The 15,679-nt window shown below is 40.7% G+C and overlaps 1 protein-coding gene across 1 annotated transcript; it reads right to left on the bottom strand.

Annotated features, from left to right (window-relative positions):
* Nucleotides 1-287: 287 nt before the first annotated feature.
* Nucleotides 288-14,483, bottom strand: LOC137385783 (terminal uridylyltransferase 7-like). Its single transcript, XM_068072339.1, has 7 exons — nucleotides 14,444-14,483; nucleotides 14,133-14,233; nucleotides 13,941-14,033; nucleotides 9,459-9,611; nucleotides 3,109-3,186; nucleotides 905-1,130; nucleotides 288-439 (listed from the first exon to the last, which is right to left on the bottom strand). The coding sequence occupies exons 1-7, from the start codon at nucleotides 14,481-14,483 to the stop codon at nucleotides 288-290; spliced, it is 843 nt and encodes a 280-aa protein (XP_067928440.1).
* Nucleotides 14,484-15,679: the final 1,196 nt, after the last annotated feature.

The following is a 15,679-nucleotide window of genomic DNA, read 5'->3' as shown; positions in this document are numbered from 1 at the left end:
GGTATATAATAAAGTTGACAGACAAAATAAACATCTCAAACTCTTGATGCAAATCTATAAAAATTTTGCTCTAGTAAATGTGTAAAGTTATTCTAACAAAATATGTTATACATTTAACGATTAAGAAAATTTTTTGAATATGTTTGTTTTAAAAAAATAAAAATTGGTCAAATAGATAATAAGATAAATAAATACACAGATGATAAGAGTGGTTAGATTCAGTTTCTCAGTCACCATCAATGCTTCAAGTTCAAACTTCACACGCGAGCTTGTCCACTTTTAGCTTATCATCTTTGTCTCTGCGTTGAGCCTGGAGGCAACTTGAAAAAGCGTTTGTTTCGCAAGTAGTAGTCATGCATTGGCTCTTCTTGTGACGGTTCCGGAGGATTTCCAAATACATCTCTAGCAATTCTCAGGTTGCTCAATATGCGCGTGTTGGCTGAAAAATAGATGACAATGCATCGATGTCAGGAGAGTACCTACGAGTATGTCTCAGGAGCAATCTTCACTAGTCCTTATTTTAGTCGATTATAATTTTACTTGCTATCGTTTCTCTTAAATAAATTCACCATTGAGTTTAAACATAATACATCCTTGACACAGCAGTCGTTGCTTTATTTCTTTAGCTATGAAAATATTGCTTATGAAGTTCCTTAATATAACTAACGGTTTGCTGCTAGTTGGGTATTGTAATTATGGCTGATCACCAAACAAGAGAAAAACTACAATTAATTGACATCTTTAGATATATCAAAACCGCATTATATGTAATGAATTTTTTATACATTGTGGTAATTTGTAGCAGTAGTAACTTGAATTGACTAATTTTGGTTTAAGGTAAACTTTGCTGTTGCTCGCAGAATTACAGAGTAGAGCACTCTTATGTGTAACAAAGGGTACTTACTTTTTCTTGTGAGTGCCTTGCCCAAGTTGTGGTCTGTATTGAACGGGTCTTCAATTACTAAAAAATCTGAATTCCAAAGTTTTTCCATCTTTGTGACATCTTGAGCTGTTCGTATGCTGACCACCTTCTTCTTGTAGTCAAACTTCTGGCTGTAGAAGTCAAGGAAACCAATCCAGAGTTCCGACTCATCTTGTTTATTTGGTCCATTTTGTCCCCATGTCGTTGCCTACAGCATTAACTTCAGTCTCACAAGCTTGATCAATCACTGTAGTCCCTGAATGAAATTATTGATATTATTTGCATTCATATTTGTTACCATCTTATAAATATGCCAAGCATTGTGCTAATCTCGTGCCTTTAATTGGGTATATTTCTATTTTCAAATAGATTGCTGTGATGAAGGTAAGGGGTCATATAATGATGCACGATTGATGTGGCATAGCATCTATATATGTATATATTATATATATATATGTATATATTATATATATATATATATATATATATATGTATATATTATATATATATATGGTTTATTAAAAACTACTGGTTGAAATCATTACTACTATTAGTTTCATGCAATCGCGTTGCAATCTTCAGGTAGAATGACTAAAATGTATACTGTACAAGCTATAAAATTACTTTATAAAGCTGAAGGCTCAATACTGTTGTATGATAATATATAGTATACAGCAAATATGTAGTCAAATTATGTTATTGAGCTAATTAGGTGTTTTCTAGCATGCCGGCATGTGGATATCAGCTCACTTCTAGTGTTAAGGCTGGCTAACTTCGATTCGAATATGATGAAGTACTTTTCCCATAGACATAACTGGCAAAATTTTGTTGATATGTCGTATGACCGTGCTCTTTTGATGATCTTCCAGGTTATATTATCGTAAATGTTCTTGATTTTTGAAAATTTGCAAATTTTGAACCGCGCATTTAACCACCAAGCTGCGCTGTTCTAACAATTATATTGCTCTTATCACACACCGTATACCGTATCCTCTGGTTATTGACTAATATTACCTTTTGCATTTATTAGTTTTTGAAATTGTTTAAAAACTAATTTTTGCTACCATTACCTACTTTTTAACTTGTAATTTTAAATGTGTCGTTTCAATTGTGCCGTTATACTTCTATTTCCAGTTTTTCGTAAGGTTCGATTACTAAATCCGTGAAAGATAATACTTTTTATGCGGACAATTGTATCATCCCGAGTAGGAATAGCCTCTACATTCTTTCTCCAGTCGGTCAGACAAAGTACCAGACTAAAACAGTCCATTATACCATTTTTCTCCAGTATCGAGAGGTACCAGTATCGTCGAATTCAATGTTTTCATGGATAGCTTCTGCTGGAACAGTAACCATTTTTATATACACACACACGCACACACACTTCTATGCACAAATTGTTATTATTAATTCAGCATATTCAAGATTTGTATTTTGTTTTCTCAGTTCTTATTAATTGTATCATTACCCAAATATCTTTTATCGTAATCTTAGTGAAGCAGGATTAATTTAGCTATTACTTACTAATTATTTCACACTTCTATAGTTGTTTTATTTTGTTTCTTAATTTATTTGACCTGCACAAAACATTTTCTTCATGATATGAAGTTTGAAAGTTACAGTTGTTTGGCAAAGTCTGAAAACCTTTACAGTTGTTTTATTTTTTCTCTCAATTTATTTAAACTGCACGAAACACCTTTCTCATGATATGAAGTTTGAAAGTTAGAATGGTAACTGATGTTATATGTTAAATAAGAATAAATTTTCTGTGCAAAGACTTTTATTACTCAGGCAGCGCCGGGCATTAATCTATCAGTTTTATACATGTAGGCTACAGTAACAGACTTTCTTTGAGTCAAACACATTAAGTGTATTCTAAAAATGCTTTATTGGATTTACTCACCAGTCAGTAATAAAGTAATAAGCATAATACCCATGTATTACTGAGATTATTGTGTAGAGAATAAATCCAAGTTTGTGGATATCTGTAGGACTAAATGAAACTTTCCATGTACCCCATTCAACAATGAGTACTTTTAATATTTCGTCATTGGAAACCCTCTGGAATATGTGTAGGAAATCACTATGTACTGCACCTGGGAAATCGCATCATAAAAATGTTACACTTGAGCTCTCCCAGTTAGTTCTAAGTTTTGTGGAGCTAACAAGGGGCATGTGAGACATACCAGAACTTTTTCATCTTGAAAGAACCAGGTGTTCCAACCTTCGACCAGGTTTTCAGGCTTTATGTCATCGGCGTACATCTGCAATATACTTTTCTTTGTATAAAAGCTGGTGATTTTTATTAGCTGAGATGGTCACATTACCAAAACATGCTTGTCAAGACAATAAAAGCCTGATAGTAACAGGAGCATAGTCCGCAGCTTGGTCATGTGACAAGGAATATGAAAACAAAAGCGCTGAAAAAGTTCATAAATGAGTCATTAGCAGCATAAGCCAGTCTAGGGTGTAAGTGAGCCATACCATGAGTCTTTTACAACATGAAAGGCTCATTGAAAAATAGTTCCACAACATGTGTAGTCCACAATGTGATTAGCCTACAACAGGAGTCCACAGCATGAGTAGTCCACAACACGAGTAGACTACAACATGGCTAGTCCACAACATGAGTAGACCACAGCATAAGTAGTCCACAACATGTGTAGTCCACAACATGATTGGCCATCACATGTGTAGTTCACAACATGAGCAGTCTACAACATGAGTAGTCCACAACATAAATAGTCCACAACATGAGCAGTCCACACCATGAGTAGTCCACAACATAAGTAGTCCACAACATGAGTGGTCCACAACATGAGTAGTCCACAACATGAGTGGTGCACAACACGAGTAGTCCACAACATGAGTAGTCTATAACATGACTAGTCCATAACATGAGTAGCCCACAACATGACTAGTCCACAACATGAGTAGCCCACAACATGAGTAGTCCACAACATAAATAGCTCATAACATGAGTAGTCCACAACATAAGTAGCCCACAAAATGAGTAGTCCACAACATGAGTGGTCCACAACATGAGTAATTCACAACATGACTAGTCCACAACATGAGTAGTCCACAACATGAGTAGTCCACAACATGAGTGGTCCACAACATGAGTAATCCACAACATGAGTAGTCCACAACATGAGTAGCCCAAAACATGAATAGTCCACAATGTGAGTAGTCCACAATGTTTATAGTCTTTAGTGTGGATGATCCGCAGTTTGAGTCGCCCACAATGTAAGTAATAGTCACCTCTTGTAGGACAGGAAGCACAGGTGGATCACAACGCTGCAGGTAGAATATCAACATCAGTATGTATGCGTAGGATGATAGGGTGCGTTGGTACACATCTGCCATTTCATATTCCTGTATATCATGTTAATTTCAATGTTATCACATCCCTAGAGATGAGAGCTAAATTGGTTGATAAACTAGAAACAGGTGGACAGCTAAGTAGGCAACTAGACCTATTGGTCGAACTGGTACACCGCGAGTAGACCTAGTGGTTCAACTAATACACTGTGAGTAAACCTAGTAGTTCAACTAGTGCACTGCAAGTAGACCTAGTGGTTCAACTAGTATACTGCAAGTAGACCTAGTAGTTCAACTAGTACACTGCAAGTAGGCCTAGTAGTTCAACTAGTGCACTGCAAGTAGACCTAGTGGTTCAACTAGTGCACTGCAAGTAGACCTAGTAGTTCAACTAGTACACTGCAAGTAGACCTAGTAGTTCAACTAGTGCACTGCAAGTAGACCTAGTAGTTCAACTAGTGCACTGCAAGTAGACCTAGTAGTTCAACTAGTGCACTGCAAGTAGACCTAGTGGTTCAACTAGTGCACTGCCGGTAGACCTAGTAGTTCAACTAGTACACTGCAAGTAGACCTAGTGGTCCAACTAGTGCACTGCAAGTAGACCTAGTAGTTCAACTAGTGCACTGCAAGTAGACCTAGTAGTTCAACTAGTACACTGCAAGTAGACCTAGTGGTTCAACTAGTGCACTGCGAGTAGACCTAGTAGTTCAACTAGTGCACTGCAAGTAGACCTAGTAGTTCAACTAGTGCACTGCAAGTAGACCTAGTAGTTCAACTAGTGCACTGCAAGTAGACCTAGTAGTTCAACTAGTGCACTGCGAGTAGACTTAGTAGTTCAACTAGTGCACTGCAAGTAGACCTAGTAGTTCAACTAGTGCACTGCGAGTAGACTTAGTAGTTCAACTAGTGCACTGCAAGTAGACCTAGTGGTTCAACTAGTACACTGCAAGTAGACCTAGTGGTCCAACTAGTACACTGCAAGTAGACCTAGTAGTTCAACTAGTACACTGCAAGTAGACCTAGTGGTTCAACTAGTGCACTGCGAGTAGACCTAGTGGTTCAACTAGTACACTGCAAGTAGACCTAGTGGTTCAACTAGTACACTGCAAGTAGACCTAGTGGTCCAACTAGTGCACTGCAAGTAGACCTAGTAGTTCAACTAGTGCACTGCAAGTAGACCTAGTAGTTCAACTAGTACACTGCGAGTAGACCTAGTGGTTCAACTAGTGCACTGCGAGTAGACCTAGTAGTTCAACTAGTGCACTGCAAGTAGACCTAGTGGTTCAACTAGTACACTGCAAGTAGACCTAGTAGTTCAACTAGTACACTGCAAGTAGGCCTAGTAGTTCAACTAGTGCACTGCGAGTAGACCTAGTAGTTCAACTAGTACACTGCAAGTAGACCTAGTGGTTCAACTAGTGCACTGCGAGTAGACCTAGTGGTTCAACTAGTACACTGCGAGTAGACCTAGTGGTTCAACTAGTACACTGCAAGTAGACCTAGTAGTTCAACTAGTACACTGCAAGTAGGCCTAGTAGTTCAACTAGTGCACTGCAAGTAGACCTAGTGGTTCAACTAGTGCACTGCGAGTAGACCTAGTAGTTCAACTAGTGCACTGCAAGTAGACCTAGTGGTTCAACTAGTACACTGCAAGTAGACCTAGTAGTTCAACTAGTACACTGCAAGTAGGCCTAGTAGTTCAACTAGTGCACTGCAAGTAGACCTAGTGGTTCAACTAGTGCACTGCGAGTAGACCTAGTAGTTCAACTAGTGCACTGCAAGTAGACCTAGTAGTTCAACTAGTGCACTGCAAGTAGACCTAGTAGTTCAACTAGTGCACTGCAAGTAGACCTAGTAGTTCAACTAGTGCACTGCGAGTAGACCTAGTAGTTCAACTAGTGCACTGCAAGTAGACCTAGTAGTTCAACTAGTACACTGCAAGTAGACCTAGTAGTTCAACTAGTGCACTGCAAGTAGACCTAGTAGTTCAACCAGTACACTGCGAGTAGACCTAGTAGTTCAACTAGTACACTGCAAGTAGACCTAGTGGTTCAACTAGTGCACTGCAAGTAGACCTAGTGGTTCAACTAGTACACTGCAAGTAGACCTAGTGGTTCAACTAGTACACTGCAAGTAGACCTAGTGGTCCAACTAGTGCACTGCAAGTAGACCTAGTAGTTCAACTAGTGCACTGCAAGTAGACCTAGTAGTTCAACTAGTACACTGCAAGTAGACCTAGTGGTTCAATCAGTACACTGCGAGTAGACCTAGTGGTTCAACTAGTGCACTGCGAGTAGACCTAGTGGTTCAACTAGTACACTGCAAGTAGACCTAGTGGTTCAACTAGTACACTGCAAGTAGACCTAGTGGTCCAACTAGTGCACTGCAAGTAGACCTAGTAGTTCAACTAGTGCACTGCAAGTAGACCTAGTAGTTCAACTAGTACACTGCAAGTAGACCTAGTGGTTCAACTAGTACACTGCAAGTAGACCTAGTAGTTCAACTAGTACACTGCAAGTAGGCCTAGTAGTTCAACTAGTGCACTGCGAGTAGACCTAGTAGTTCAACTAGTACACTGCAAGTAGACCTAGTGGTTCAACTAGTGCACTGCGAGTAGACCTAGTGGTTCAACTAGTACACTGCGAGTAGACCTAGTGGTTCAACTAGTACACTGCAAGTAGACCTAGTAGTTCAACTAGTACACTGCAAGTAGGCCTAGTAGTTCAACTAGTGCACTGCAAGTAGACCTAGTGGTTCAACTAGTGCACTGCGAGTAGACCTAGTAGTTCAACTAGTGCACTGCAAGTAGACCTAGTGGTTCAACTAGTACACTGCAAGTAGACCTAGTAGTTCAACTAGTACACTGCAAGTAGGCCTAGTAGTTCAACTAGTGCACTGCAAGTAGACCTAGTGGTTCAACTAGTATACTGCCGGTAGACCTAGTAGTTCAACTAGTGCACTGCAAGTAGACCTAGTAGTTCAACTAGTGCACTGCAAGTAGACCTAGTAGTTCAACTAGTACACTGCAAGTAGACCTAGTGGTTCAACTAGTGCACTGCGAGTAGACCTAGTGGTTCAATCAGTACACTGCAAGTAGACCTAGTGGTTCAACTAGTGCACTGCGAGTAGACCTAGTGGTCCAACTAGTGCACTGCAAGTAGACCTAGTAGTTCAACTAGTGCACTGCAAGTAGACCTAGTAGTTCAACTGGTACACTGCAAGTAGACCTAGTAGTTCAACTAGTGCACTGCGAGTAGACCTAGTAGTTCAACTAGTACACTGCAAGTAGACCTAGTGGTTCAACTAGTGCACTGCGAGTAGACCTAGTGGTCCAACTAGTGCACTGCAAGTAGACCTAGTGGTTCAACTAGTGCACTGCAAGTAGGCCTAGTGGTTCAACTAGTGCACTGCGAGTAGACCTAGTGGTCCAACTAGTGCACTGCAAGTAGACCTAGTAGTTCAACTAGTACACTGCAAGTAGACCTAGTGGTTCAACTAGTGCACTGCGAGTAGACCTAGTGGTCCAACTAGTGCACTGCAAGTAGACCTAGTGGTTCAACTAGTGCACTGCAAGTAGGCCTAGTGGTTCAACTAGTGCACTGCAAGTAGACCTAGTAGTTCAACTAGTACACTGCGAGTAGACCTAGTGGTCCAACTAGTGCACTGCGAGTAGACCTAGTGGTCCAACTAGTGCACTGCAAGTAGACCTAGTGGTTCAACTAGTGCACTGCAAGTAGGCCTAGTGGTTCAACTAGTGCACTGCGAGTAGACCTAGTGGTCCAACTAGTGCACTGCAAGTAGACCTAGTAGTTCAACTAGTGCACTGCAAGTAGACCTAGTGGTTCAACTAGTGCACTGCGAGTAGACCTAGTGGTCCAACTAGTGCACTGCAAGTAGACCTAGTGGTTCAACTAGTGCACTGCAAGTAGGCCTAGTGGTTCAACTAGTGCACTGCAAGTAGACCTAGTAGTTCAACTAGTACACTGCGAGTAGACCTAGTAGTTCAACTAGTACACTGCGAGTAGACCTAGTGGTTCAACTAGTACACTGCAAGTAGACCTAGTGGTCCAACTAGTGCACTGCAAGTAGACCTAGTGGTTCAACTAGTACACTGCAAGTAGACCTAGTAGTTCAACTAGTACACTGCGAGTAGACCTAGTGGTTCAACTAGTACACTGCGAGTAGACCTAGTGGTCCAACTAGTGCACTGCGAGTAGACCTAGTGGTCCAACTAGTGCACTGCAAGTAGACCTAGTAGTTCAACTAGTGCACTGCAAGTAGACCTAGTAGTTCAACTAGTACACTGCGAGTAGACCTAGTAGTTCAACTAGTGCACTGCAAGTAGACCTAGTGGTTCAACTAGTACACTGCAAGTAGACCTAGTGGTTCAACTAGTACACTGCAAGTAGGCCTAGTAGTTCAACTAGTGCACTGCAAGTAGACCTAGTGGTTCAACTAGTACACTGCGAGTAGACCTAGTGGTCCAACTAGTGCACTGCAAGTAGGCCTAGTAGTTCAACTAGTACACTGCGAGTAGACCTAGTGGTTCAACTAGTGCACTGCGAGTAGACCTAGTAGTTCAACTAGTGCACTGCGAGTAGACCTAGTGGTCCAACTAGTGCACTGCAAGTAGACCTAGTAGTTCAACTAGTGCACTGCAAGTAGACCTAGTAGTTCAACTAGTACACTGCGAGTAGACCTAGTAGTTCAACTAGTGCACTGCAAGTAGACCTAGTGGTTCAACTAGTACACTGCAAGTAGACCTAGTGGTTCAACTAGTACACTGCAAGTAGGCCTAGTAGTTCAACTAGTGCACTGCAAGTAGACCTAGTGGTTCAACTAGTGCACTGCGAGTAGACCTAGTAGTTCAACTAGTGCACTGCGAGTAGACCTAGTGGTTCAACTAGTGCACTGCGAGTAGACCTAGTAGTTCAACTAGTGCACTGCGAGTAGACCTAGTAGTTCAACTAGTGCACTGCAAGTAGACCTAGTAGTTCAACTAGTACACTGCAAGTAGACCTAGTGGTTCAACTAGTGCACTGCAAGTAGGCCTAGTGGTTCAACTAGTATACTGCCGGTAGACTTTTTGGTTGAATTAGTACATTGTATAATCTGCTACAGGACTGCTAGTGTGCTACAGAGAGGTGTTCTTCTGATGGAATTCCTTTTAATTACGATTAAGATATTACGAGAAATCGGACTCAAAGGTTACCTTTGCAAAGGCTTTAATGAAGAAACCGAGTGTTCTAAGGCGCTCGTCAATGCGCGAGTACTTTTTGAGCAGTTTGGTATTTTGCAGCGCCAACTGATTGTACAGGCTCAGATCACACTGGAGACCGTCAACTGTCAACTTCACTATAGGCACCTACAAGAAAATACTTTCTAAAATATTGATTATTTAAATTCAGTTAACTTGTGGAATCAGTGTGTGGTCATAAAAATGCCATGTTGATAATAGGTGAAGCAGGAATGTTGTGTATTTAGATTCGTATGCAACTATGACAGGTGTCTGATGATGACAGGAACAGTAACTTTTTGATGGCTTCATTTTCAAAAAAGCCTAGTAATCAGGGATAAAGGTTAGTTTACACAATCATATTTTTGCTGCAAGGTATTTTGCTGCAAGGTATTTTGCTGCAAAGTATTTTGCAGCAAAGTATTTTGCAGCAAAGTATTTTGCTGATGTTGTTAAAACTACTCAGGCAATCTACCCAGCTATGACAATCATCCACTAAAGTTAGGGCGATGTAGTATTTAGACTATAGCTAACAGCTATTCATAAAGCGTATACACCCACACTTGCACTGTCAACTAAGACACTGATGACACTCATACTGTCAACTAAGACACTGCTGACACTCACACTTGTGCTGTCAGCTAAGACACTGATGACACTCACACTTGTGCTGTCAAATACTGATGACACTCACACTTGTGCTGTCAGCTAAGACACTGATGACACTCACACTTGTGCTGTCAACTAAGACACTGATGACACTCACACTTGTGATGTCAAGTACTGATGACACTCACACTTGTGCTGTCAACTAAGACGCTGATGACACTCACACTTGTGCTGTCAAGTACTGATGACACTCACACTTGTGCTGTCAGCTAAGACACTGATGACACTCACACTTGTGATGTCAAGTACTGATGACACTCACACTTGTTTTGCCAACTGTGATCTGATGCACTCAAATATACAAGTACAACTACTTCTCACAAGAGAATGTAAGATTACATGGCTGTAGTAAGAAGGGTAGTAGATTAGCGCTGCTGGCACTTGATAGCTCAAGATGTTGCACTTCAAACTTTTTGGAAGACTTTCTGGTTTGCTTATACAGTTCTAACCTCTATTGTTGTTACAAAGAGCCCTCAAGGCTTTACTAACTTAAAGATCCCTAGTCACACTAATAATTAGTAAGATCTCACAATAAATACTTCCAGCAGGTTGAATGACATTGATCTAATCTTATTGTGAATGTCAGGTGTTGCAGGTTTTTCTGTCATAACATTATGATGTAATTTTTACTATTTCTTCTGATTTCTACAAGTTCAACTTTTTAAAATGGCACTTATTCATCGGCCCTTATTCATCGGCCCTTACTCATCGGTACTTACTCATCGGAACTTACTCATCGGCACTCACTCATCGGCACTTACTCATCGGCGCTTACTCATCGGCACTTACTCATCGGCACTTACTCATCGGCACTCGCTCATCGGCACTTACTCATCGGCACTCGCTCATCGGCGCTTACTCATCGGCACTCACTCATCGGCACTTACTCATCGGCACTCGCTCATCGGCACTTACTCATCGGCACTTGCTCATCGGCACTTATTCATCGGCCCTTACTCATCGGCACTTACTCATCGGCACTTACTCATCGGCGCTTACTCATCGGCACTTACTCATCGGCACTCACTCATCGGCACTTACTCATTGGCACTTACTCATCGGCACTTGCTCATCGGCACTCACTCATCGGAACTTACTCATCGGCACTCACTCATCGGCACTCGCTCATCGGCACTTACTCATCGGAACTTACTCATTGGCACTCGCTCATCGGCACTCACTCATCGTCACTTACTCATCGGCACTCGCTCATCGGCACTCGCTCATCGGCACTTACTCATCGGCACTTACTCATTGGCAAAATCACCTTAAAAAATAAAGACAATGACGAGCACCACATGAACCAGATTACTAATGATGAGCTCATTCTGGGAGAAGGCAGATGGTCTGCACCCTCCATGAGCATATTAAAAACGTCTTCTTACATACAATACAACCCTGAGCATGCGATATGAGACTAAATGTTTTTAAAATGTCTATAGTGCATGCTGATCAACTGACGCTAGTTCGACTTGGTGTACCACTAGTGAAAAACCAATCAGTACGCATTGTTGCTATTTAGCGGTAGATACGAAAAGCCGAACGCACTGAATGACTGAACAGACCGAATATCTTTTGGGAGTTGGCCTTCCTCAACTATTATCTATAAATCAATTATTATCTATAAATAATATTGATTGCATGTTTCATATAATTATAATAAATATTACTATATATAGAAATAAATATATTAATTTCCAATTGAATAAAGAAACAATTTTGGCTAGTTATTTAGCTACTAGTTCACCAATGGTTAATGATACTACTGAACAAATAAAACCTTTTGCTTCTACTAAGCATTTCCCTTTTATCTGTCAAAGGTAAGGCAAGTACTGATTGGACTAGTGACAGCAAAAATACTTTGATTGAATATGTAATATTTTTATTCACAGCGCGCTTCCCTGGCGCGAAAATAAACAACAGCCTCTAAAATGTTTCTACGGAATTCATTGAGCTCTTTATTTATAGAAGTTTGAGTTACGCACCCTTATCCTTAAATAGTCACACAAGAGGGCAACTGCCAAAATATTTGGTCTGTTCAGTCATTCAGTGCGTTCGGCTTTTCGTATCTACCGTGCTATTTAGATTCCACAGCAGTTTGGTCATAAAAGCCTGGAACTTTCGGTAAACGAAATAGATAGCAAAGGTCCCGATGCTGTTATTGTGATAGAAACAAGCTAAGACTTGGTAATTAGCAGTGCCAAGTATTCGCAGCAAGATTACCTCTATGTCATTACCTCGGATTGCCTTCATAAAGTATTACTAGCCAAATTTACTAGCCAGCACGCTCCGCCCACATTTATTGTTACCCTAGGACATTTATGTATTCGCGTCATCTAACTTTCGCATTTTCGCGGTGTCATCCTCTCGCGAAAATTTCATGAGCGAAACTAAACTATCATAACGAACGAGCGAAAGCGCGAAATTTAATAGCTTTGTTCATTGATATCCACAATAAAATCGTCATATTAGAAATGCAGGCAATTTTCGTCTGTGGTTGGGCTCAATGGGAAATTTCTGGTCAACTTATTATAGCTAATACACCGACTGAACAGCATGGCAAAGCAAATTAAGATGATATCAGTTTAGTCACCGAATTTTTAACTGATGAAGATGAAAGTCTGGTAGGTGAAGTCATAAAATTGAAGAATAATTATCGTAGTGATGAATTTTATTACCAACCAAAAACAATATCAACCCTCATCAGGTTCAACCACATTATCTCTTTCACTGCCAACCATGTACAAATTCGCTATCGGCCTAGTGCCAGCCATTTTACCGAAATTGCCGATATTGCTTCATGATATGTATACAGTATTTGTTCAAGTTCAATCTCTATCTAGAACATTTTTGTTACATATTTTATTTTGCCAACATCTTAACCAATATTGCTATGCAAAAATTCAATGTATCTCTGCTTGCGCGCGATGATAAAGCTATGTGAAGCTACGATCGATCCGAAGCTAAAATGTTCCTTACTCTTACAAAACTATTACTTTCACCACTGTCAGAGACAGTGCTGCAACTTTAATTATCTGTATAATCACGAAAATCTAAATCCCAATTGGCTATAATGTCATCAACAACTAATTACCTGTTTTATGACTCGCTCGCGGTAGTTAATGAACTTACAGAAAAATGTTTGTTTTTAGATTAGAAATTCTCAAACAAAAGTTTAAAATTGCTTCGTTGTTTTAGGCTGATTTTATAGAGAAATCTTCGGACAACACAGTTAATTTCATAAAAAACTTGAAGACCGTGGGTTATGTGGTCGACGAATAATAAAATCAGGTTACCACACAATTGCTGAGAAAGTCCAAAAATGCTTTTATGACAGTGGCCCCTAGAAAACGCATAAATGCGTTTATGGCAGCGAAAGGGTTATACAGTTTTGGTTGTGAAGTTGGTTGTTACCTATCTATTTTCTTCTTCTTGGGATTCGAGTGTGAAAGTCACGGCGAGAGGGACCGTCATTGATAGTCCAAGAAACAAACGGCAACAAGTGATCAAATTGAATTATCAATCTCACCCACACATTTCAACCTGCGGTTTACAAATACGAACTAGTCCCAAATTGAATTTTTTTTCTTATTAGCGAACTGGACCTGAGGAATGTAATCTGTTTTTTTTTCCACTGCATTTATTTTCACATCACTATATTTTCGCACTCATCAGAGCCGCGAAATTAAGTTGCAGCGAAACTTTACTCTGTGTGCTACTCACGAAACTAAATACTAGCGAAATAAAAGTGTCCTAGAGTACATTGAGTCAATTTGAACCAGCTTTTACCTTGCAATTAGTAACTGATTGAATCTCTGTACATCCTGGCAATTTCCTCAAGAGACTTGCTACAGACTTGATGGTGTCAGAGATTAAACCCGGCTGTAACACAGATATGTGGCTAAACACTCAGTAATACTGTATTCAAGCAGACACTAGCGTTATATATTATTATTGTTTATTTTAATAGAAATTCCTTACTTTCATTTTCTCTTGACCTTCCAAGATCCAGGATATATCAAGGTCGCTTGTGCGGCTACCAAAGCCATTAGCTGAAGATCCAAATATGGCCAGCTTTGAATCTGCAACAATGAGTTTACTTTTTTAAGACTGTTAATAATCCTTGGATTCAAACTGTGTATTATGTAGTAGTACATAGACAAGACAAAATACGGCAATAATTTCTTCAAAATTTGTCTTTTTAGTTGACTATTTATATGTGAACTGCCTCCGTACTGCTGATTCCATACTGCTGCTTCAATACTGCTGCTTTCGTACTGCTGCCTCCATACGGCTGCCTCCGTACTGCTGCCTCCGTATTGCTGCCTTCATACTGCTGCCTGCGTACTGCTGTCTCCGTACTGCTGCCTCCGTACTGCTGCCTCAATACTGCTGCCCCTACTGCTGCCTTCGTACTGCTGCCTCCGTATGGCTGCCTCCGTACTGCTGCCTCCGTACTGCTGCCTTCATACTGCTGCCTTCATACTGCTGCCTCTGTACTGCTGCCTTCATACTGCTGCCTCCATACTGCTGCCTTCGTATTGCTGCCTTCATACTGCTGCCTCCGTAGTGCTGCCTCCGTAGTACTGCCTCTCTACTGCTGCCTCCATACTGATGCCTCAATACTGCAGCCTCAATACTGCTGCCTCCATACTGCTGATTCTGTTCTGCTGCCTCCATACTGCTGCCTCCGTATGGCTGCTTCCGTACTGCTGCCTCTGTACAGCTGCCTCCGTACTGCTGCCTCAATACTGCTGCTTCCGTACTGCAGCCTCCGTACTGCTGCCTCTGTACTGCTGCCTCCGTACTGCTGCCTCCGTACTGCTGCCTCCGTACTGCAGCCTTCGTACTGCTGCCTCCGTACTGCTGCTTTTGTACTGCTGCCTCCGTACTGTGAGTTTGTGAAATGCTCTGCACATATGATCATAGATGAGAAGTTACACAGTCTTGTTGACAGACTAAAGTAAAAGTTGATACCCAGTGTACAAGTTCAATTTTGTTTGCTCCATTTGGTTAGACCAATCAACTTGTACAAGGCATGCACTTCTGCAGCTTTTCACTAAATCACTTCAATATCTTATTTCTTTAGTACCACTAGTTTTATTTTCCCTCTTATGTGGCCCATCATTTCGCCACCATCTCTTTCAGTTCTCTTCACATTCTTCTTCTACACCTCAGCTACATGATTTCTATATATCATACTGTAACACCTTCCTTTACCTAAACTTCCTTCCGATTAAGACTTATTGAGGCTGAAGTTCAAGGACTTCCATTTCTCTGAGTAAGCAAAAATGAAACTAAGAATTCGGCGGTCTCCCTTTACCACAATGCTCTTTTAGAACTATTTGTGATTAAAAAGTTTGCTAACATTTAATACATTAGCAAATACTTGAGCAATAGATACCTGGTTAGTGCACATCTTAGTAAAACAATTCTGCCTAGCAAAAACTGAGCTACCACCTGTATGAATAGCTCACTCTTGGGTGCTATGTAGCTAGGAAACACGGCGCTTCTGGCTAGAAAGTACT

This window comes from Watersipora subatra, chromosome 1 (assembly GCF_963576615.1).
Source record: "Watersipora subatra chromosome 1, tzWatSuba1.1, whole genome shotgun sequence".
Classification (NCBI taxonomy): Eukaryota; Metazoa; Bryozoa; class Gymnolaemata; order Cheilostomatida; family Watersiporidae; genus Watersipora; species Watersipora subatra.
Note: the sequence above shows the minus strand (reverse complement) of the source record. Positions and strands in the feature narration are given on the sequence as shown.

Coding starts and splice junctions, on each gene's coding strand:
- LOC137385783 (XM_068072339.1), bottom strand. CDS start 14,483: ATGAAGGCAGCAATACGGAGGCAGCAGTACGGAGGCAGCC. Junction 1,131..3,108: donor TTCAAGATGAAAAAGTTCTG/GTATGTCTCACA, acceptor TTAATGCTGTAG/GCAACGACATGGGGACAAAA. Junction 440..904: donor CAAGGCACTCACAAGAAAAA/GTAAGTACCCTT, acceptor TCTATTTTTCAG/CCAACACGCGCATATTGAGC.